Raw genomic sequence first — 23,431 nt, forward strand, 5'->3', positions numbered from 1 at the left:
ACATTACTCAGTTGCAGAAAAAAGAGGGAAAACTTCCCAACGTATTTATGAGGCCAGAAAAAAGAGAAAGGAAAATTTTACATCAGATGTACCCATGAAGATGGATACAAGCTTCCCAAACAAAATCACAGACCAAGCCAGGAGTGGTGCCACATGCTTACAGGCCTAGGTATTGTAGTCTCAGTGAGGTAGGAGGATCACCTGAGCCCAGGAGTTCGAGGCCAGCCTGGGTAACACAGCAAGACGCCACTTCAAAAGGAAAAATCACAGACCAGGCCGGGTGCAGTGACTCACACCTGTAATCCCAGCACTTTGGGAGGCTGAGGAGGACGGATCACCTGAGGTTGGGAGTTTGAGACCAGCCTGGCCGACATGGCAAAACTCCATTTCTACTAAAAATACAAAGGTGGTGGTGCACACCTGTAATCCCATCTACTTGGGAGGCTGTGGCAGGAGAATCACTTGAACTTAGTATGTGGAGGCTGCAGTGAGCTGAGATTGTGCCACCGCACTCCAGCCTGGGCAATGGAGCAAGACTCTGTCTCAAAAAAAAAAAAAAAAAAAAAAAGAAAACAAAAAAAAAATCAGAGACCAAAGTCCACAATGTATTAAGAAGGGTAATATGCGGGACCAAGTTGAATTTAACCCAGGAAAGAAAGATTAGTCCCAAATTCAAAAAGTTAGTAATGTCATTCATCACATTTACAGATTAAAGGATAAACAACCCTATGAGTATCTCCATAGCTGCCGGGAAAGCACTAGGTAGGTGGATGCAATATTCATTAACAGCAAAAACTTACAGCCAATGTGGAATCACGGGGGAACTGCCTCAGCGTGGTACAGAATATCGAGCAACCACCGTATTTCATGTTAAAATTTTCCTTTCTGAATCAGAAACAAGACAAGGATGGCTACCATCACCATTTCTATTCAACACTGTCTTGGAGATCTGGACTAATGAAATAAGGAAGGAGGCTGGGCGCGGTGGCTCATGCCTGTAATCCCAGCACTTTGGGAGGCCGAGGCAGGCAGATCACAAGGTCAGGAGATCGAGATCATCCTGGCTAACACGGTGAAACCCTGACTCTACTAAAAATAGAAAAATTAGACTGGCGTGGTGGCGGGCACCTGTAGTCCCAGCTACTCGGGAGGCTGAGTCAGGAGAATGGCGTGAACCCGGAAGGCGGAGCTTGCAGTGAGCCGAGATCACGCCACTGCACTCCAGCCCGGGCCACAGACCCAGACTCCGTCTCAAAAAAAAAAAACAAAAACAAAACAAAAAAAAACAACAGAAATAAGGAAGGAAAGATACAAGGACTGAAAAGGAAGAAATAAAACCCTCATAGTTTGCAGATGATGTGTACAAAGAGAACTCCAAATAATTGACAAGCAATTCAGTAAGATTTAGGGGCATTTAGCAAGTCTTCTGGATGTAAGACTAACTCATCAAGGGCAACCACAGTCCCTGTACCAGTGGAAAACAAAACCTACGCAATTTATAAAAGCAACAAAAATGTAAAGTTCCTGGGATGAAATCTAACACATGACATGCAAGATCTTTATGGAGGTTATTAAATGTGTTAGAAAGAGGTCAGGCGCGGTGGCTCACGCCTGTAATCTCAGCACTTTGGGAGGCCGAGGCGGGTGGATCATGAGGTCAGGAATTTGAGACCAGTCTGGCCAACATGATGAAACCTCATCTCAACTTAAAACACAAAAATTAGCTGGGTGTGATGGCACGTGCCTGTAATCCCAGCTACTCAGGAGGCTGAGGCAGGAGAATCGCTTGAACCCTGAGGTGGAGGTTGCAGTGAGCCAAGATCACACCATTGCATTCCAGCCTGGGCAACATACAGAGACTTCATCTCAAAACAAAACAAAACAAAACAAAATATATATTTTTTAATGAGGTCTTGCTGTGTTGCCCAGGCTGGAGTGCAGTGGCATGATCATGGCTCACTGTGTAGCCTCGACCTCATGGGTTCAGGTGATCCTCCCACCTCAGTCCTTCAGGTGGCACCATCATGCCTGGCTATTTCTTTTTTTAGAAACAATGTCTCAGGCCGAGACGGGCGGATCACGAGGTCAGGAGATCGAGACCATCCTGGCGAACACGGCGAAACCCCGTCTCTACTAAAAAATACAAAAAAACTAGCCGGGCGAGGTGGCGGGCGCCTGTAGTCCCAGCTACTCGGGAGGCTGAGGCAGGAGAATGGCGTAAACCCGGGAGGCGGAGCTTGCAGTGAGCTGAGATCCGGCCACTGCACTCCAGCCTGGGCGACAGAGCCAGACTCCATCTCAAAAAAAAAAAAAAAAAAAAAAAAAAAAAAAAAAAAAAAAGAAACAATGTCTCATTATGTTGTCAGGCTGGTCTCAAACTCCTGGGCTCAAGCAATTTTCCCTCTTTGGCCTCCCAAAGTGCTGAGATTATAGGTGAGGTCACTGCACCTGGCCTCAATATCTTAGAAATGTCACTTTTCCCTGAATTGATTTATAGAGCCAATGCAGTTCCAAGCAAAACTGAATTGGTGACCTGTTTCTAAACCTATACAGAAAGGACAAAGGACTGAAGGAGAAGAACGAGGTAGATACTCACCCTACTAGACACGAAGATGAGTGAAAATGCTAGAGGAATTAAGACATCATGGCATCATGTAAAAACTCAAGGCCAGGCCGGGCACGGTGGCTCACACCTGTAATCCCAGCACTTTGGGAGGCTGAAGCAGGAGGATCACCCGAGGCCAGGTGTTCAAGACCAGCCTGGGCAACATAGCGAGATCCTGTCTCCGTAAAAAATTTTAAAAATTAGTTGGGTGTGGTGGCCTGTGCCTGTGTTCCTAGCTACTTAGGAGGCTGAGTTGGGAGGCTCACTTGAGCCTAGGATTTTGAGGCTGCAGTCAGCTATGATCACACCACTATACTCCAGCCAGACAGAATGAGACCCTGTCTCTTAAAAATGAAAGCCAAAGACTGGACCAGGCACGTGTTGAGGGTCCCCAAGATCATCCTGAGGCTTGGTGATTCAGTGTTACTCAGGACTCAGCACACAGTCACACCGGCTAAGGCTCATTACAGTGAACAGTATATAGCAGTGTCAGCAAAGGGAAAAGGCACACGGGGCAAAGTCCAGAGCAAACTGGGCTCAGGCACCCAGGAGCCGTCTCCCAGGAGAGTCAGAGGAAACGGGGTCAGGCACCCAGCAGCCGTCTCCCAGGAGAGTCAGAGGAAACGGGGTCAGGCACCCAGCAGCCGTCTCCCAGGAGAGTCAGAGGAAATGGGGCTCAGGCACCCAGGAGCCATCTCCCGGGACAGTCAGAGGAAACGGGGCTCAGGCACCCAGGAGCCATCTCCCAGGAGAGTCAGAGGAAATGGGGCTCAGGCACCCAGGAGCCATCTCCCGGGACAGTCAGAGGAAACGGGGCTCAGGCACCCAGGAGCCGTCTCCCAGGAGAGTCAGAGGAAACGGGGCTCAGGCACCCAGGAGCCGTCTCCCAGGAGAGTCAGAGGAAACGGGGCTCAGGCACCCAGGAGCCGTCTCCCAGGAGAGTCAGAGGAAACGGGGCTCAGGCACCCAGCAGCCCTCTCCCAGGAGAGTCAGAGGAAACGGGCCTCAGGCACCCAGCAGCCCTCTCCCAGGAGAGTCAGAGGAAACGGGCCTCAGGCACCCAGCAGCCCTCTCCCAGGAGAGTCAGAGGAAACGGGGCTCAGGCACCCAGGAGTTGTCTTCCAAGAGAATCCTGTGCGATGCGCTTAACTTCTGCAAAAAGTTGTAATGACATTTGTGAAGTGTTGTCTATCTGGGAAGTTCATTAGGGACTCATCACCTGAAGTTTTTATTGGGCGTGGTCATATTGATACCCTCTGCCTGGCATATGCCAAAATTCCAGAGTCCTGGGAGGAAAGTGACGTCCACCATAAACCACATTGTTTGTAAAGATTAGGCACCGCAAACCACCTTCATCGTTAGGGAAGGTTTATATCCGTCAGGGAACTGTTTCCCAGCCAAGTTCCCAGCCTTGCAGCCAGACCTTTCTTAGGGCAGCAGTGACAGCCACAAGGCGCTCCACAGAACAGAAAGCGCAAATAGCTAGGAAACATGGAAAGACGCTCAACTTCATCGAGAATCAGAGAAAGGGCCGGGCACGGTGGCTCATGCCTGTCATCCCAGCACTTTGGGAGGCCAAGGCAGGTGAATCACGAGGTTAGGAGATCGAGACCATCCCAGCCAACATGGTGAAACCCTGTTTCTACTAAAAATACAAAAATTAGCTGGGCGTGGTGGCGGGCACCTGTAATCCCAGCTACTGGGGAGCCTGAGGCAGGAGAATCGCTTGAACCTGGGAGGTGGAGGCTGCAGTGAGCCGAGATCGTGCCATTGCACTCCAGCCTGGGTGACAGAGCGAGACTCCATCTCAAAACAAAACAAAACAAAAAAGAATCAGAGAAAAGCATGTTCAAAGACAATGAAATATAATTTTACATGGACAGGACTGGCCAAGTGGACAAAGGTTAATAACATCAGTTGTGAATTTACTTTCTGTTGTGATTCAGCTGCTCACAGGATTAAACTCCAGGCGTGGTGTTCAGCAGTTTTACTTCTGCAGCTACAGGGGATAAGGGCTTCTTTTAGGGCCACTATAGAAGCTGGCAGGTCCTTGGTGTGGAGCCTGAGCTCACCTTTTTCTTCTCCACTTTCTCCAGCACAGTTAGGAGCAACCAGCCCATCCCATTATACCCATTAGTTTGACTGCAATGTTTGGAAGTAGCACATACTTGTTCCCTCAGAATCTGTGCTTCTATAGGTTCCCAATGAAGGGTATCCCATGGCAATATTTTGAGTAATTTTGCAACATCTCACCATGGACTACTGTATCCTTTTTTTTTTTTTTTTTTGAGACAGAGTCTCACCCTGTCACCTAGTCCAGAGTGCAGTGGCGCAATCTCGGCTCACTGCAAGCTCCGCCTCCCGGGTCCACGCGATTCTCCTGCCTCAGCCTCCCGAGTAGCTGGGAATACAGGCGCCGCCACCTCGCCCGGCTAGTTTTTTGTATTTTTAGTAGAGACGGGGTTTCACCAGGTTAACCAGGATGGTCTCGGTCTCCTGAACTTGTGATCCGCCTGCCTCGGCCTCCCAAAGTGTTGGGATTACAGGTGTGAGCCACCGCGCCCGGCCTGTATCCTCTTTACTACTGGAAACTAGGCCCTTAGTGTGTCTAAATCTAATAGTATTAGAGAACCAATTCCGGAAGTCCCAGAACCAGTGCAGAGAACTCATCTGTAAGACCTTCCTCTGCAACAACTTCCGGCACCAAAATGTGTCAGTTGGGCTGATCTAGAGAAGCGAACCAGTGGGAGATAAAAGAGATTTACTATCGAGAACTGGCTTCCGTGCTTGCAGTGGCTGACAAGACGTGTCTCAGAAGATTGTGAGTGGCGTGGAACTTTGCTGGCACATTTCCTGTCCACTTCAGTGTCTGCGGAGGTGGCCAAGGGCTGATGCCCCTGCACTTTCTGGAAGCCTCAGGTTTGCTTTTGAAGACTCTGACTGCTCTGACCTCACTCATGCACAGATACACACTCGGCTTTTCAGGTCACACTTCTGGGAACAATCACTTATTCTTAGCATCTTTTGCCATCTGGACAGGATGAAAGTTTCCAAAATCATCAAGGCCTAGTTCCTTTTTAAGAGTGCTCCCCTCAGTCCCTCCTTCTGCTCACATTTTGCCATAAGCAGCAAGAAGAGACCAAGCTGCATCTTCCACAGTCTGGAGATCTCCTCAGCTGAACACCCAGGTTCACCTGATTAACTCTCTGTCAGACAGCAGGACACAGCCCCATGGCGTCTCCCGCCACCGCCTAGCAGGGGCCTGTCTCCCTCCACTTTGTCAGGACGTGCTCCTCACATCCTCTGGGCTCTCACCCGGAGTGCTTTCTTTCCTTTTTCTTTTTAAAAAATGTTTGTAAGTTTATTGGTAATCCTTCTTTTGAAAGGTATGGAAAATCAAACTCAAGATATAATCCTGAAACATGAAACATGAAACAATTAACTCATCTCTCCAGGAGTCTTAGTAGAAAACACATGATTTGGAAAGATCCTGCAGGGCGCGGTGGCTCATGCCTGTAATCCCAGCACTTTGGGAGGCTGAGGTGGGCAGATCGCCTGAGGTCAGGAATTCGAGACCAGCCTGACCAACATGGAGAAACCCTGTCTCTACTGCAAATACAAAAATTAGCTGGATGTAGTGGTGAGTGCCTGTAATCCCCGCTACTCAGGAGGCTGAGACAGGAGAATTGCTTGAACCCAGGAGGTGAAGCTTGCAGTGGGTCCAGGTAGCACCACAGCACTCCCGCCTGGGCAACAGAATGAGGCTTTGTCTCAAAAAAAAAAAAAAGAAAGCTGGGCAGTGCACTCCAGCCTGGGAGACAGAGCAAGACTCTGTCTCCAAAAAAAAAAAAAAAAAAAAAAAATTCACTTCTTACTGAAGGAAAGAAAATAAAAGTAATTAGAAAAAATATATGGGTAAGATTACCCATAACTAGTATTTAAACAAATCGAGGGTTCAAGATGGATTCTGCCTCTCCATGAAGAATAAATACCAACTAACTCCACTTCTTACTCCCCTAAGGGAGAAAACTGGTCAATTTGGCTTTGGTCTGACACCCTCACACTGTTGTGGCTTAGGTCTAACCATCTCGGCTCCGTCTGTTTCAGCTGCATTTACCAGCATCCCGCTCCTATTTCCTAACCTTCGACACCTTTTTTTTTTTTTTTTTGAGAAGGAGTCTCACTTTGTCTCCCAGGCTGGAGTGTGGTGGCGCAATCTCGGCTCACTGCAAGCTCCGCCTCTTGGGTTCACGCCATTCTCCTGCCTCAGCCTCCCGAGTAACTGGGACTACAGGCGCCCGCCACCACGCCCGGCTAGTTTTTTGTATTTCTAGTAGAGACGGGGTTTCACCATGTTAGCCAGGATGGTCTCGATCTCCTGACCTCGTGATCCACCCGCCTCGGCCTCCCAAAGTGCTGGGATTACAGGCGTGAGCCACTGCGCCCGGCCACCTTCGACACTTTTTTTTTTTTTGAGATGGAGTCTCGCTCTGTCGCCCAGGCTGGAGTGCAGTGGCCGGATCTCAGCTCACTGCAAGCTCCGCCTCCCGGGTTCATGCCATTCTTCTGCCTCAGCCTCCCGAGTAGCTGGGACTACAGGCGCCCGCCAGCTCGCCCGGCTAGTTTTTTGTATTTTTTAGTAGAGACGGGGTTTCACTGTGTTAGCCAGGATGGTCTTGATCTCCTGACCTTGTGATCCACCCGTCTCGGCCTCCCAAAGTGCTGGGATTACAGGCTTGAGCCACTGCGCCCGGCCCACCTTCGACACTTTTAATGTCCGTATTTCTACAGTCTGTTTCAAGGCTCTCTAGGCCTCTCCTGTTGTGATCCTCAGAACTCTTCCACCCTCTACTCATTACCTGATTCTAAAACTACTTCCGCATTTTTAGCTGTGTGTTACACCAGCACCCCACTCCTGGTACCACAATCCATATTTTTTTTTCTATTTTTTTGAGACAGAGTCTTGCCCTGTCACCTAGGCTGGAGTGCAGTGGTGCAATCTCCACTCACTGCTGCAACCTCTGCCTCCCGGATTCAAGCAATTCTCTGCCTCAGCCTCCCGAGTAGCTGGGATTACAGGCACCCGCCACCGTGCCTGGCTAATTTTTGTGTTTTTAGTAGAGACACGCTGGTCTTGAACTCCTGTCCTCGTGATCCACCTGCCTCAGCCTCCCAAAGTGCAAGGATTACAGGCGTGAGCCACTGCGCCCGACCTCCATATTATTTTTCTAATGCTGCTGCCACAATTTACTAAAAGCTTAGCAGCTTAAAACATAGTTCTGTGGAAGTCCAGAAATCTGGTGGACTCGACCAGGTTCTCTGCTTAGGGTCTCATGGCTGAAATCACAGTGTTAGTGGCCGGGATCTTCTTAGGAGACTCTGGGGAAGAACCTGCTTCTGGGCTTGGTCAGGTGTTGGCAGAATCTGGCTGCTTGTGGCTGTTGGACTGAGGTTTCCTTGTGTGACCTCCTCCATCTTCAAGCCAACAATGAGACATCGAATCCTTCCTGTGCTTTGAATCTCCTTGTCTTCTGCGTTCCATTCCTGTTTTTTTTTTTTTTTTTTCCTGAGACGGAGTCTTGCTCTGTCGCCCAGGCTGGAGTGCAGTGGCTCCATCTCGGCTCACTGCAAGCTCCTCCTCCTAGGTTCATGCCATTCTCCTGCCTCAGCCTCCCAAGTAGCTGGGACTACACGCGCCTGCCACCACACCTGGATAATTTTTTTTTATTTTCAGTAGAGACGGGGCTTCACCGTGTTAGCCAGGATGGTCTCGATCTCCTGACCTCGTGATCCGCCCGCATCAGCCTCCCAAAGTGCTGGGATTATAGGCGTAAGCCACCGTGCCTGGCTTTTTTTTTTTTTTTTTTTGAGATGGAGTCTTGCTCTGTCAGCCAGGCTGGAGTGCAGTGGCACAATCTCGACTCACTGCAACCTCTCCCTCTGGGATTGAAGCAATTCTCCTGCCTCAGCCTCCTGAGTAGCTGGGATTACAGGCACCCGCCACCACGCCCGGCTAATTTTTGTATTTTTAGTAGACATCGGGTTTCACCGTGTTGGCCAGGCTGATCTCGAACTCCTGGCCCCAGTGATCTCTCAGAACAGAAAGTGCAAACAGCTGGGGAACTCGCCTCCCGGGTTCCCGCTATTCTCCCACCTCAGCCTCCCAAAGTGCTGGGTTTATAGGCATAAGCCACTGCACCCGGCCCCATTTCTGCTCTTAAGGGCTCATGTGATTACCCTGGGCCCACCCAAATAAGATAGGCTCTATTTCAAGGTCAACTGATTAGTAGTGTCAATTCCATCTGTAAATTCCTTTTGTAGGGTGATGAGGGCTGAGGCTGGGACCATCTCAGCCACTTGGCCCCCAACCCCTCCATCCTTGGCCACCCCATCCTGTTCCCAGAGCTTGCCTGGCACAGCTGGCAGCCGTGGATGAGCTGAAGGTAGGAGTTTGGTGCTGGGGGTGGGAACACCTGTGCTAGGGGCAGCCGCACCTTAGGAGGATCCCAAGACCCTCCCCGCAGGCTCACCTCGGCCGCCCTGCGGTGGTCGTCACCGTTGCCCAGCATGCGTGCGTCCACACCCAGACAGCGGAGGCTCCGTGCCAGCCCCTGCAGCATGTTGTCACATACCACGCGGAAGGCCCTGGCAGGGACCTGAGGGGCGGTGCCCTCAGCCACAGCCACAGCCACAGGGACCTGCGGTGAAGCCCTGGTCAGCAGTTCCATGGTCACCCCACCCAGCCCCTCACAGCCTCAGAGAGTGAGGGCCCTGAGGCTGTGTGGCCAGCTGTGTCTCTGTTTTATCTTCAGAAGAGGAGCACTGTGTGTGCTGTGCATAAAACAGCAGAAATGCAGACAACATGCAACGAAACCATCCCCGGGGGGCTCCAGTGCTGGTGCTGGGGGGTCTCCACGTGTGTGTCCGGGGTGGCACGTGTGCCCTACAGAGGGTGGGGATCACGGGGAGGGGGCTAGACAGAGGGGTGGGGATCGCAGGGAGGGGGATAGAGTGGTGGGGATCATGGGGAGGGGGCTAGACAGAGGGGTGGGGATCACAGGGAGGGGCCTAGACAGAGGGGTGGGGATCACGGGGAGGGGGATAGACAGAGCGGTGGGGATCGCGGGGAGGGGGCTAGACAGAGGGGTGGGGATCACGGGAGGGGGATAGACAGAGGGGTGGGGATCGCGGGGAGGGGGCTAGACAGAGGGGTGGGGATCGTGGGGAGGGGGATAGACAGAGGGGTGGGGATCGCGGGGAGGGGGCTAGACAGAGGGGTGGGGATCGCGGGGAGGGGGATAGACAGAGGGGTGGGGATCGCGGGGAGGGGGCTAGACAGAGGGGTGGGGATCGCGGGGAGGGGGCTAGACAGAGGGGTGGGGATCGCGGGGAGGGGGATAGACAGAGCGGTGGGGATCGCGGGGAGGGGGCTAGACAGAGGGGTGGGGATCGCGGGGAGGGGGATAGACAGAGGGGTGGGGATCGCGGGGAGGGGGCTAGACAGAGGGGTGGGGATCGCGGGGAGGGGGCTAGACAGAGGGGTGGGGATCGCGGGGAGGGGGCTAGACAGAGGGGTGGGGATCGCGGGGAGGGGGCTAGACAGAGGGGTGGGTATCGCGGGGAGGGGGCTAGACAGAGGGGTGGGGATCGCGGGGAGGGGGCTAGACAGAGGGGTGGGGATCATGGGGAGGGGGATAGAGGTATGGGGATCACGGGGAGGGGGCTAGACAGAGGGGTGGGGATCACGGGGAGGGGGCTAGACAGAGCGGTGGGGATCACGGGGAGGGGGCTAGACAGAGGGGTGGGGATCACGGGGAGGGGGCTAGACAGAGGGGTGGGGATCACGGGGAGGGGGCTAGACAGAGGGGTGGGGATCATGGGGAGGGGGATAGAGGTATGGGGATCACGGGGAGGGGGATAGACAGAGGGGTGGGGATCACGGGGAGGGGGCTAGACAGAGGGGTGAGGATCACGGGGAGGGGGCTAGACAGAGGGGTGGGGATCACGGGGAGGGGGCTAGACAGAGGGGTGGGGATCACGGGGAGGGGGCTAGACAGAGGGGTGGGGATCATGGGGAGGGGGCTAGACAGAGGGGTGGGGATCATGGGGAGGGGGATAGAGGTATGGGGATCACGGGGAGGGGGATAGACAGAGGGGTGGGGATCGCGGGGAGGGGGATAGACAGAGGGGTGGGGATCACAGGGAGGGGGATAGATGCTGCCTTGGGCCATGGGAGGAGGTTGCCAGGCCCAGTGTCAGGACGGGACTGGGGCACTCAGGGGCACGGCTGCCTCCTGAGCAGTGGCCCCCCAGGCAAGGGCAGCCCCCATGACAGTCATGCAGGTAGTTCATCAGGACTTTGCTCCCCTCTCACTCCAGGGGCCGGGGGTCCAGTGTGGAGGAGAGGGGCCCCCTCCACACACTCTGACCCAGCGGCCTTGTCTCTGTGCAGGTCCTTGGTTTATGGACGGGGACCTCCTTCCCCAAGAATCCTGACAAACGGACCCTGCGGGGTATCACCCACCTGCCTGGGTGCGGCTGAGGCTGATGCTTTCTGCAAGCCAGGTGGCTTCTGAGGCCCTGGTCTCTCTGTGTGCCTGGGCCTCCGGCTCCCGGCCAGGTCCTCCGACAGGTGGAAGCGGGCAGGCTCTCTGCACAGGGCTTGGTGCACCTCCAGCAGGCAGTAGGCATCGGCAGCTGTGTGGGGAGTCGGCCTCAGCCTCCTGGGGCAGAGGGTGGGAGGGCCGTGGGGCATGAGGAGGGGTCAGTCCCACCTACCACCCCACACACCTGCATAGATGAGCTGCTCCTCACAGAGCGGCCTCCGGTCCCAGTTGGACAGCTGCTGCGTCTTGTCCAGGGCTGTGCCCAGCACCTGCTGCACCAGGAGGCTCAGGCCCCTCAGCCCCTTGGCCCTGTCCGTGCCTGAGGTTGGCATGTTTGCCACCCGCATCTGCTAAGACAGTGCCCTGCAGAGTGATGCGTCTGGAGGGAGCACAGCTCACCGAGCCCACTCACACCGGCTCTGTGGGACTCTGGAGGAGGCCCCGCCCCTCTCCACCAGCGGCCGTGCAGGAGAGACAGGGAGAAGGAGCAACACATCTGAGGGCAGGCTCCACGTGGGGGTCGCAGGCTGCAGGTTACTACACACCAGGGCCAGCTCCGGGGTTCACACCGTCACCTCCAGGGGCTCCCTCCCGTAGCTCCTCCAAGTGGAACCCAGGGCTCAGGTCCGAGGGAAGGTGCCCTCACACCAGATAAGGGTCTCACAGGGGCTCAGGGATGCCCGCGCCAGGAGGCTCTGCTCCCTCCCTGGGGACGCCAGATCCACCTCTGCCAGGCTCTGCTCGGGGGCCCTGGTGACTAAGGCTGAGCTGACAGGAATCCGGCAGGAGAAGCCCAGGGCCACTGGGAAGGTGTGGAGGGGCCCCAAGCAGCCCTCAAAACCCAGGCCCACTCGACGTCGTGTGAGCGGCTCAGTGGGTGCCCACCTGTCTGTGCACCAGCAGCAGGTCCACGCCACCCAGAATCTGCTTCTCCACATGGGCCAGGGCGGGGCAGGATGCGCCCAGTTTCTGCAGGTCCCCCACCATCCCGTAGCCTGTGGGCAGGAACCATCATGGGGGGGCGCCTGCAGGCAGGGACAGCACTGTCCCCGGACCCCAGGGTGCATCCAGCACCCTCCCGGGGGCGCACAGTGGGAAGGGTCAGGCAGAGGTGGGGGCTGCTTCCCTTCTGGACTGGGCAGGGGGCCCTGGGGCTTCACTCACCCAGCTTGGTGATAGAGGGGTCTGAGAGGAGCTGGGCCACCAGCCGGGAGAAGGCCTGGGCTCCCTGCCCTGTTGGTGGCTGCGAGAGTGCCAGGACGTCCAGAAGGAACACGCGGCCCTCCACGGCCACCTGCAGGAGTGACGGCCGAGGCCGGCCCCCAGCAACGAACACAGGTGTCCACTCCAGGTCTACACCAACTACTTGGTGGGGCTGTGAGCAGAAAGGGGCAGATGTGACCGTCAGGGCCAACTCGGTTCTGCAGCGACGGCAGCCTGGAGGGTCTGAGCAGCAATGTGAGCCTGGGCTTCAGGGAGACGTCCCTGCACCCCTGCATGCTTGTAGGGCTTGGGCTGTTGGGGGGCACTAAGGCCAGTGCCCCAGCTGCCCCTTGCTTTCTGTGGCTGGACCAGAGAGGGAGGCCTGGCCTAGTGCCAAAGGCAGTGCCCGTGTCAGGATGCACCCCCGTCTCGTGCCCCATCTGTAAAACGGGGATCCCACGGCACCTTCCACAGGCTGGCAGGACTGGGTAAATGCCAACACCCAGCACCCAGCACCCAGCGCCCAGCACCCAGCATCCTGGAGTCTCAGCAACACAGCGTGGGTGGCACCTTCCACAGGCTGGCAGGACTGGGTAAATGCCAGCACCCAGCACCCAGTGCCCAGCACCCAGCACCCAGTGCCCAGCACCCAGCATCCTAGAGTCTCAGCAACACAGCGCGGGGAATGGCTGCCCTCACAGCAGCCCTGGGGCACCTGGCGAGCCCATGCCCAGAGGCCTTGCCTCTCTCTGAATGCCATGCTCCTGATGCTCTTCCAATGCCTGGCAGGGGGATCCCACCACCGGGCGCTGCCCCAGCGGCTGAGGGGCCCACCTGCAGGAGTGCACCCTCACATCTGGTCAGGTCTTCCCACGAGGCCAGGAGGTGGATGTTCTCCCTGGGGATGGGCAGCTGGTAGTAACGGTCCTTCACGTCCTTCACCTCCAGCCTCCAGTCAGCCTCAGCCACCCTGGGAGGAGCAGAGCTGGTAGCGCCCCCATGTCCCTGGTCCCCCACTCACTCTGACCTCGGAGCAGGAGGGGAGCGTTCGGGGCATTTGGTGGGGGCATCTCGGGTCGTGGCTCCTCCTCCCACGCCGGCTCAGTCCAGCCCAGCGTGACCCCTGCTCCTGCCTCTCCTCCCAGTGGCTGCCCTCCCAGACCATAGGGCAGCCTGCTCCTCAGGGTCCCGCGTGGGTCGGGCTGGCCATGGATCTGGCTGCAGAGTCTGTGGGCTGGCAGCAGAGTAGGAGGGCTGGGCCCTGCTGTCTTGTCTGCTCTGTGTATAGCTGTGCTCTTTGTTTTGTCTTGATTTCTAATTCTCAAGCCACTGGCGTGCAGATTGGTGAGCTGTCGTCCCAAGGGTAAGAGCCATCCTGGGCGGAACCCACCCCTAGCTGGGGTCACCTGGCAGAGCTCACCTCCCCTGGAGCCTGAGCTGGCGGAGTTCCACAGCCACCGCAGCCGGCAGCCGCTCCTCGGGCAGTGAGAGGCCCATGGCACACCGGGCGGCTGTGACTGGGTCACCGTGGGAGACCAGCAGCTGAGACAGCTGCTCCTGAAGCCACGGGTTCTGCCCCACCAGGCCCTGTGGGGAGGGTGGCCGTGAGGATGGAGACGGGGATGTTGCTGTGCTACAGGGCTCTGCCCTGAGGGACCCCCATAGACCCCGACCTTGCAGACTGGCTCTCAGCACTGGGGGAGGAGGGGCAGCTGTCTACCCCAGGCCTGCAGTGCCTGTCCTGCCTAAGGTCAAGGTTCCACAGGACCAAAGCGGCTGATAGAGGTGCTGAGGCAAAGGCTGTCCACCCCAGTATAGCCCTGGCTGGCCCTCTGGGTCTCCAAGCCTGAGGTGAAGGCTGCCCACCTCTGCTCAGCCCTGGCTGGCCCCTCCTGGACTCCAAGCCTCCGCCGGCCCTCCTGCTCTCACCAGGCATCTGCCCCCACTCCGGGTCCCAGGAACCCAGGCGTGTTTTCTGGAGCACCTGCCCAGCCTGCCCCATCTCCACACTCCTCCTCTTGCCAGGGGAGCCCCTCTGCCCCTTCCCTTCCTCCTCACTGTGTGGGGTTTGGCTGGCAGGGCTTAGAAGGCTATTGGGCACCCATTCACCCACAGCCCAGGAGCAGACAGAGGGGTGCCCTCCGGGTGGCAGTGACCAAGGGGGTCCCGAGAATCCTCATCCTCACCAGGGTGAGCTCTCTCCCACCCTGCAGCCGCCTGTGGCAGCACCCAGCCCAGGAGCAGAGGCACCCACAGGCCTGCAGGACCCTCGGCCCCCACCAGGAAATGCAGGGCCCAGCACGAGCGAGGGTCTCCCTCCCTGCACGGTCCCGGAGTCCATGGGTCTGGGATGGCCTTGGGTGTCAGGCGGGAAGGGAGGGGACCCGCCCTGGAGGCTGAGCTCCTGCACGACCTCCCGCCCCACGGCCTCGAGGAGGGTCCGCCTGCCCCGCTGGCTTCAGGCCCAGCAGCCCGAGGCTGCTTCCCCGGCGTGGGTTCCCACGTGGACGACAATACGTGGAAGCCGCCCGCATTCTTCAGGACGTCCGCTGCCCTTCCGGCCGGCTCCATGCTGGCACCGGCGGGGGGGCCCGGCCTTCCTCCTTCCGGCCTCGCCCAGGCGCCCCGCACCTCTCCGGTAACTCTCAGCCCCCACCCGACCCCACAGGCAGCTCCGCTGGGCCGATTCGGGTGGCACGGATGCTGCCGTCCGCCTGGAACGAGGCCCAGTCAGGCTCTACCGATGCCCTCAGCTCCCGCTCAGGCCTCCCGGGCCTGGGGACCCCGCACCTGCCTGCCAGGCACATGCCCCAACACGGGGTCGGGGTCAGCAGCCCTCGTGAAGGCCTCAGCTCTGCCTGCTTTTTTCAGGAGGCTCCGGGCCTGTGCCCCCAGGACAGCTGCCCAGGCAAGAGCACGAACTCACCTGCACGTGGTCAGCCCAGTTTTCCTGAGACAGGCTCTTCTGCAAAAGCAAACGGGAAGGGACAGTTGCCAGGCAGCTCCAGAGGCTGAACAGGGGCCTGGTGGGAGTTTTCCTTGACCCCTGGCAGGGTACATCCTTGGCAGAGCCCAGGTGCTCACCCACCGTGGTGCCATAGCCCAGAGCCAGGGCCCCACGGCCTCCCCTTCACCCAGGCCTGACCCAGCTCGCCCAGCTCTGGGGTGAGAAGCAGCTCCTGCTTGGGACATCGGTGCAAACCCACAGTGCGCAGTGAGTATCCCAGGCCAAAGTCTGAGGCTCAGGCCATGGCTGGCCGCCCCCAGGACCCCTTCCTGCTCACGAACCTCCACAAACCGCTTGTGGCACAGGTGCCGCAGGGCCGCCAGGCGCTGCCACATGGCCGCATTGGGACACAGCGCTGAAAGGAAAGGCCAGCTCAGCACTGTGGGCTCAGGGCAGCCTCACCACAGCCTCCTTCTGGGGCAGGCGGGAGACAGGCAGGGGGGCTGTGCCTGCCTCTTCACCACCCTCCACCTCTGCCCCGGACCCCACCCCCTCCCCACCGCTTGGGCCTCTGCTGGGGTCCACCCCACTCAGCCTGGGGGTCCCGCCAGCCCTGGGCTCTCCCTTGCATGTGTGCGGCGGGCCCTTTCATCTGGGCCTCCCTCTGGGGCCTCCCTGTCTTTCCTCAGGGAGGTTCCTTGCCGGCGCTGGCATCTGCGTGTGTGCCCTGCCCTTCTCTCACTGGCAGGGGAACCTCGTGGACAGAGCCGACGCTCACTGTGGGTCCCATGACTGGAGCTCCATGAGCGGCAGGGGCCCGAGGCCCACGCACGTCCAGTCTCCGTCAGCCTCCCCTCCATACTCCACCCCAGAGCCTGAGGGGGCCCCGGGGAGGGTACCACGGTCTGGCCGAGCCCCTCCCCCAAGGGCGTGGCAGCCAGTGGTGCTAACGGGCTGGCCAGTCCTCAGCGGGATGCCAACCGTTCAGGGCCCCGCCCACCCACGCCCAGAACAGAGCCACGGGGAGCCGGGCGACCATCTGTCCTGAGGCCCCTGCCTGGCTCTGGCCCAACCTCACCGAGGGTCCCTGTAACACACACTCTCAAGACACGTGGGTGCCCTTGCCAACACTTGCCTCCAACACCTGGGAGCACCCTGTGGTGAGGACCCCATCTGCAGGCTACAGTGGGGGTCTGTGCGGTTCACAGCAAGGCCAGGGACAAGGGCTAACCAGGGAGGCCAGCTTCCTGGAACACAGCCACCAGGGCACAAACTTCCAGCAGAGGCCTCGCCCAGGAATCTGCCACCTGCCCTGGGTCCAAGGGGGGATGAGGGCACCCACCTCCCACCTTCCTCCTTCCCGGAAACGAGGCCCCTGCTACCCTCGTACACTGGACACCCCTGGGGCCGCTACCTCTTTAAACCACGTGGCACCTCTGGGTAGCACCTACACAAAGCCCAATACACTTCTGAGAAAGGAGAAAGGAGGAAGGAAGGAGGAAGGAGAAAGGGAGGAAGGAGGAAGGGAGAAAGGAGGAAGGAAGGAGGAAGGAGAAAGGGAGGAAGGAGGAAGGAGAAAGGGAGAAAGGAAGGAAGAAGGAGAAAGGAGACAGGGAGAAAGAAAGGAGAAAGGGAGGAAGGAGAAAGGAGGAAGAGGGAAGGGAGAAAAGGAGGAAGGAGGAAGGAGAAAGGAGGAAGGAGGAAGGGAGAAAGGGAGGAAGGAGAAAGGAGGAAGGAGACAGGAGGAAGGAGACAGGAGGAAGGAGGAAGAGGGAAGGGAGAAAAGGAGGAAGGAGGAAGGAGAAAGGAGGAAGGAGGAAGGGAGGAAGAAGACAGGAGGAAGGAGGAAGGAGAAAGGGAGGAAGAAGAAAGGAGGAAGGAGGAAGGGAGAAAGGGAGGAAGGAGACAGGAGGAAGGAGGAAGGAGAAAGGGAGGAAGGAGACAAGAGGAAGGAGGAAGGAGGAAGGGAGGAAGGAGACAGGAGGAAGGAGGAAGGAGGAAGGAGAAAGGAGGAAGGAGAAAGGAGGAAGGAGGAAGGAGAAAGGAGGAAGGAGGAAGGAGAAATGGAGGAAGGAGACAGGAGGAAGGAGGAAAGAGGAAGGGAGGAAGGAGACAGGAGGAAGGAGGAAGGAGACAGGAGGAAGGAGGAAGGGAGAAAAGGAGGAAGGAGGAAGGAGAAAGGAGGAAGGAGGAAGGAGGAAGGGAGGAAGGAGACAGGAGGAAGGAGGAAGGAGAAAGGGAGGAAGAAGACAGGAGGAAGGAGGAAGGAGAAAGGGAGGAAGAAGAAAGGAGGAAGGAGGAAGGGAGAAAGGGAGGAAGGAGACAGGAGGAAGGAGGAAGGGAGGAAGGAGACAGGAGGAAGGAGGAAGGAGAAAGGAGGAAGGAGAAAGGAGGAAGGAGGAAGGAGAAATGGAGGAAGGAGACAGGAGGAAGGAGGAAGGAGGAAGGAGGAAGGAGACAGGAGGAAGGAGGAAGGAGACAGGAGGAAGGAGGAAGGAGGAAGGGAGGAAGGAGACAGGAGGAAGGAGGAAGGGAGAAAGGGAGGAAGGAGACAGGAGGAAGGAAGAAGGGAGAAAGGGAGGAAGGAGACAGGAGGAAGGAGGAAGGAGAAAGGGAGGAAGGAGACAAGAGGAAGGAGGAAGGAGAAAGGGAGGAAGGAGACAGGAGGAAGGAGGTAGGAGGAAGGGAGGAAGGAGATAGGAGGAAGATAGGAAGGAGGAAGAGGGAAGGGAGAAAAGGAGGAAGGAGGAAGGAAAAAGGAGGAAGGAGAAAGGAGGAAGGAGGAAGGGAGAAAGGGAGGAAGGAGAAAGGAGGAAGGAGGAAGGAGAAAGGGAGGAAGAAGAAAGGAGGAAGCAGGAAGGGAGAAAGGGAGGAAGGAGACAGGAGGAAGGAGGAAGAAGAAAGGGAGGAAGGAGACAGGAGGAAGAAGGAAGGAGGAAGGGAGGAAGAAGAAAGGAGGAAGGAGGAAGGGAGGAAGGAGACAGGAGGAAGGAGGAAGAAGAAAGGGAGGAAGGAGACAGGAGGAAGGAGGAAGGGAGAAGTTACTCAGGGGCACAGCTGGGCAGCCCAGGTGTTGCTGCAAAGGCCCTTCCCTCAGGTCCAGACAGATGGGGGCAGCTTTCCTGACATTTCCATGCTTTTAGGCTTCATTTTGCCTGTGGGATACTGCGTCCAAAGGCTTCTGGATACAATACTGCATCAACAGAAGGGATTTGGGCTGTAACCATGCTGAGAACCTAGAAACACTGCAAAATCCAGATAAAACCCAAACTGCCAGCCAGGCGCCAGCCTGCACCCTTCTGAGATTCAAGGGCCCTGTGGATGGGGCCTCAGTGCATCTTCCTGGCCCTTGCAGGGGGTCCTGGGAACAAAGGGGACGTGGCTTCCCTTGGTGTCCAATGACACAGGCAGGTGCGGCCATCAGCCTGTCCAGAGGGGTCTGGGAGGAGTGGCTGCGGAGTCCTGGAGACTTGGACTCAGCACTCACCCTCAGCTCTGCAGCCAGGCAGGAGGCAGGAAGCGCTCCCAGAGCCACCCTAGGTGGGCAGAGGAGCCCTCAGACCCGTGGGCTGCTCAGTGGCAGGGCCCAGGCCAGGCCCACCTCGCAGCCACTCTGGCATGAGCTGGGCAAGAGGCAGGGAGGGGCTCTCGGGGAAGGTTGGTCTTTGTTGGCACCTGAACAACGGGCAGCCCCAGTCACAGAACATGTCCCTGGCCACGCTTGGCGGCTCTCCCTGGCCTCCGGGGCAGAAATGCGGGGGGCTGGACTCACCCGGGGCTACGCCGTACTGCTCCTGCAGACGCAAGACCTGCCTGCTCAGCACCTTTGGACTCAGCTTCTCCAGGCTCAAGGAGGTCACCTCAGGGTACTGTCTGTGGAGAGAGAGAGGCCCAGCCCCTGTTGCTGTTTTAAGTTAATACGTTTTAAGATTTTCGTTTTCATCAAAGTCATACGCATGCATAGTTCAAACCTCAAGTGAGGTTTATAAGAAAATGCAGGTGTCACCCCTCGGCCCTGCCCACCCCATCCTTAGCACTTGCAGGTCGACACTGAAATGGTTGTGTATTTGCCTCCACGTTTCCGGGTAACATCCTTGGATTGTGATCTCTTGATTACTGACTTCTGGGTATTTGGTACTGACTTCTCCCCACGGAAGGCGGACTCCCAAAATAACAGTATTAGAGTTTTAGCTAAATCAGCACCTTCTCGCTGGTGATATTCTGGCTGCGTAACGGCTTCAACAGCTCAGCCTTCTGCTGCTTTCAGGGTTGATGCTTCTCTGGCTCTGTTGTCTCTCAGTTTCCCGTCCTGGTCCCTTGACACTTGGCTCCTCCTGCCCCTCCAGCCACTCTCTAGCTCCTGCCCTGCACGGTCCTGGGACTGACCCCCCCCATGCCCTGGTCCACACCCTCCAACCTCCAGGTAGTGGTGAAGCTCAGCTGCTGGGTGTTTCCCAAGATAAGGTCCACGGAGTATTTTTGGAGCTGTGCACCTCCAGGGTCTGGGCCCGCTGCACACCAGCTTGGGAGTTCAGTGGAGCCAGGACTTCTGGGTTGAGATAACGTTCCCTTAGCACAGGCAGGCTTTGCTCCCGGAACTGCTGTTGAGACCCCAGAACCCATTCCTCTTCCTGCCCCTCTGATGTGACCTGCTCTTCTGGAGGTTTTGAGGCTCTTCCATTTTCACTAGTGTTGAGAAATTTCATGACGATGTGCCCCCCCAGGGGGTCTCTCTCCACCCCCCTTCGGCCACTCCACAAACCTGCCAAGTCCGGTTCCCGTAGAGGCTCCCGTGGCCTCGCATCTGGAAACCCGTCAGCGACGAATTACTTAGGAATTTCCTTCCCTGCTCTCCCTTCTTCCTGGAATCCCCGTTATTTGTATGTTGGACCTTCTTGACGGCATCTCCAATTTTAAACATCTTTTCTCTGATTGTCCTTCTCTTTATGTATTTTGTACTACTTCTTGGAAGACAACTTCAAATTTATCTTCCAAACCTCCCACCGAGCTTTCATTTCTCATCCTGTCCTTCATCCACCAGGTTCTGTCCTACTGTCTGAAAGCTCTTTCTGTGGGAACCCCACCTCCACTTCACAGACACAGTATCTTCCAAAGATCCTGGTTACAGCGTTTGTGCTTTTAAGTGTTCTTTTGCTTCCTCCAAGCTCCAGCTTAGTGTGTGTACTAGTCAGGGTTCTCTAGGGGGACAGAACCCATAGGATATATATACATATATATAAGTAATATATATATAGATATATTTTATATCTATCTATCTATCTATCTATCTATCTATCTATCTATCTATCTATAGTGAGTTTATTAAGTATTAACTCATACAATCACAGGGTCCTAAAATAGGCCATCTGTAAGCTGAGGAGCAAGGAGAGCCAGCCCCAATCTCAAAGCTGAAGAACTTGGAATCTGATGTTCAAGGGCAGGAGTCATCCAGCACGGGAGAAAGATGTAGGCTGGGAGGCCAGGCCCATCTCACCTTTTCACATTCTTCTGCCTGCTTTATATTCTAGCCTTGCTGGCAGCCGACTAGACGGTGTCCCCCAGATTGAGGGTGGGTCAGCCTCTCCCTGTCCACTCAGTCGAAGGTGAGTCTCCTTTGGCAACACCCTCACAGACACACCCAGGATCAATACTTTGCATCCTTCCATCCGATCAAGGTGACACGCAGTGGTAACCATCCCCGTGCATTACTGTCAGCATACCTGTGGCTGGTGAGAGGCCCCACAACTCTGACTGCTCCTGCCCAACGCTGCCCTGCAGAGGAGCCACCTCCCTGTGTGCACGGTGTGGCCTGGCAGCCCTGGAAGGCCAGAGGTACTGTCGGCTGAGAAGTGTCTGTGCACCTCCAGCAAGGGTCTCACCTGTATCCTTCCGGTTTCAGCACGGAGCCCCAGGCCTGTCCTCAACCGTGCCACTCACAAAGGCCCCCTGGAGACCCTGTTTCCAGCCCAGCTTCTTGGAGGAATCTGGGCCTCCACTTCCTGTGCCTCCCTGAGGCTCCAAAGCCAACCGGCTTCTTGCATTTGCGGTTCCGCACTCTCAGGCCTCTGAGGACTGTCGCTGCCTGGACATCTGCCTTCCAGGTTCCAGCTCCCATCTCCTCTCTTACTCTCTTGAAATTTTTGTCTTCATTTTAAAGCAAAGAGGCAATAGATGCTTGTGTTTAAATGCCACTTTAAACTGTAAGTCCTACTTAAAACTTTTTAAAAAGTTAAATATATATATTTGACACTCTGTCCCTCAGGCTGGACTGCAGTGGTGTGATCAAGGCTCACTGCAGCCTCAACCGCCTGGCCTCAAGTGATCCTCCCACCTCAGCCCCCTGAGTAGCGAGACTATAGGCATGCACCACCATGGCTGGCTAATTTTCGTATTTTTTGTAGAGACAGGGTTTTGTCATGTTGCCCAGGCTGGTTTCAAACTCCTGGCCTCGAGTGATCCTCCCACTGCACCTGGCAAGTCCCACTTTTTTATTTTTTTTGAGACGGAGTCTCGCTCTGTTGCCCAGGCTGGAGTGAGTGGCACGATCTCGGCTCACTGCAAGCTCTGCCTCCCGGGTTCCCGCCATTCTCCTGCCTCAGCCTCCCGAGTAGCTGGGACTACAGGCGCCCGCCACTGCGCCCGGCTAATTTTTTTTATTTTTAGTAGAGATGGGATTTCACCGTGTTAGCCAGGATGGTCTTGATCTCCTGACCTCGTGATCCGCCCGTCTTGGCCTCCCAAAGTGCTGGGATTACAGGCGTGAGCCACCGCGCCCGGCCTAAGTCCTACTTTTTAAGATAAACTATTTACTGAGGGTATAAGTGACACATGGTAAGGTATGCCAATCATGGGTGCAAATGCACTGGTAAACCCACTGCCCAAATCTCAACATAGAACGTTCCAGGCCAGGTGCAGTGGCTCACGCCTGTAATCCCATCACCTTGGGAGGCTGAGGCGGGAGGATGGCTTGAACCCAGGAGGTTGAGGCTGCAGTGAGCTGTGATTGTGTCCTTGCACTCCAGCCTTGGTAACAGAGTGAGACCCTGTCTCTAAAGTAAAATTTAAATAAAAGACATTCCCGCACCCCAAAGTTTCTCCCGTGTCCATCTCTGTGTATCCCCATCCCACACTTCTCTGACTTCTATGGCCAGAGATGATTTGCCTGATTTTGAACTTGATACAAACGGAATGATAGAATAGGGACACTTCTGCCACTTTTGGATCTGGTTTCTTCCATGCAGTCTGCCCACGCTGCTGAGTGTGACGAGGTTCAGTCTCTCACAGCTGGGTTTGTGAACCGTGATCACTGCATCCACTCTGCTGCTCTGGGGACTAGAGCCGCTCCCAGGTTTCAGAGACAATGACTAAAGCTGCCACGACTGCGAGCTTTTGTGAATAATGAGCTCATTTCTCTTGGGCTAAGTGGACTTGTACAACATATGTCATAGGGTTGGCATATGTTTTTTTTGCCTTCGTAGAAACTGCTAAATAATCTTCTGAAGTGTCTGCGCCAGTGCACATCCCACCAGCAGTGTGTGAGAGTGCTGGTTGCTCCATGTCCTTGTCAACACTTGGTATGTTCAAATTTTAAATTTTAGCCTTTCTGATAGGAGGTAGTGGTATTTCGTTGTGGCTTCATTTGCATTTCCCTGATATTAATGGTGCTTAGCAACTTTTCCTACACTTATTGGCTATCTGGATATCCTCTTTTGTGATGTGCTTATTCAAGTCTTTTGCTCATTTAAAAACTTGGTTTGTCTTTTATTGTTTATTTGCTTTGTAGGTTTTTTTGCTTAAAAAATATTCTGGATAAGTCTTCTGTAAGATAGGTGCTGTAAATAATCTTCTCTTGGTCTAGAAGTTGCCTTATCATACTCTCAATGATGTCCTTTGATGTCCAGAAGGTATTAAGTCAAATTTGTCAATCTCTTATGTTATTCTTTTTTTTTTCTTTTTCTTTTTCTCTTTTTTTTTTTTTTGAGATGGAGTCTCACTGTGTCACTCAGGCTGGTGTGCAATGGCACAATATTGGTTTACTGCAACCTCTGCCTCCCAGATTCAAGTGATTCT

The 23,431-nt window shown here is 55.8% G+C and overlaps 1 protein-coding gene across 7 annotated transcripts in view; it reads right to left on the reverse strand.

Moving 5' to 3' along the window:
• EXD3 (exonuclease 3'-5' domain containing 3) overlaps window positions 1-23,431 on the reverse strand; it is a 120,027-nt gene that overhangs the window by 31,078 nt on the left and 65,518 nt on the right. For all 7 annotated transcript variants that reach the window (XM_073022122.1, XM_008005466.3, XM_073022119.1 and 4 more), the window contains 10 exons: window positions 19,134-19,234; window positions 15,703-15,776; window positions 15,341-15,379; window positions 13,835-14,001; window positions 13,249-13,384; window positions 12,376-12,586; window positions 12,097-12,206; window positions 11,396-11,558; window positions 11,130-11,302; window positions 9,136-9,303 (listed from right to left, as the gene is read on the reverse strand). In XM_073022122.1, coding sequence (XP_072878223.1) covers window positions 9,136-9,303; window positions 11,130-11,302; window positions 11,396-11,558; window positions 12,097-12,206; window positions 12,376-12,586; window positions 13,249-13,384; window positions 13,835-14,001; window positions 15,341-15,379; window positions 15,703-15,776; window positions 19,134-19,234 — 1,342 coding nt within the window. The remainder of the gene's footprint in view (window positions 1-9,135; window positions 9,304-11,129; window positions 11,303-11,395; window positions 11,559-12,096; window positions 12,207-12,375; window positions 12,587-13,248; window positions 13,385-13,834; window positions 14,002-15,340; window positions 15,380-15,702; window positions 15,777-19,133; window positions 19,235-23,431) is intronic.

Source organism: Chlorocebus sabaeus, chromosome 12, assembly GCF_047675955.1.
Source record: "Chlorocebus sabaeus isolate Y175 chromosome 12, mChlSab1.0.hap1, whole genome shotgun sequence".
Lineage (NCBI taxonomy): Eukaryota > Metazoa > Chordata > Mammalia > Primates > Cercopithecidae > Chlorocebus > Chlorocebus sabaeus.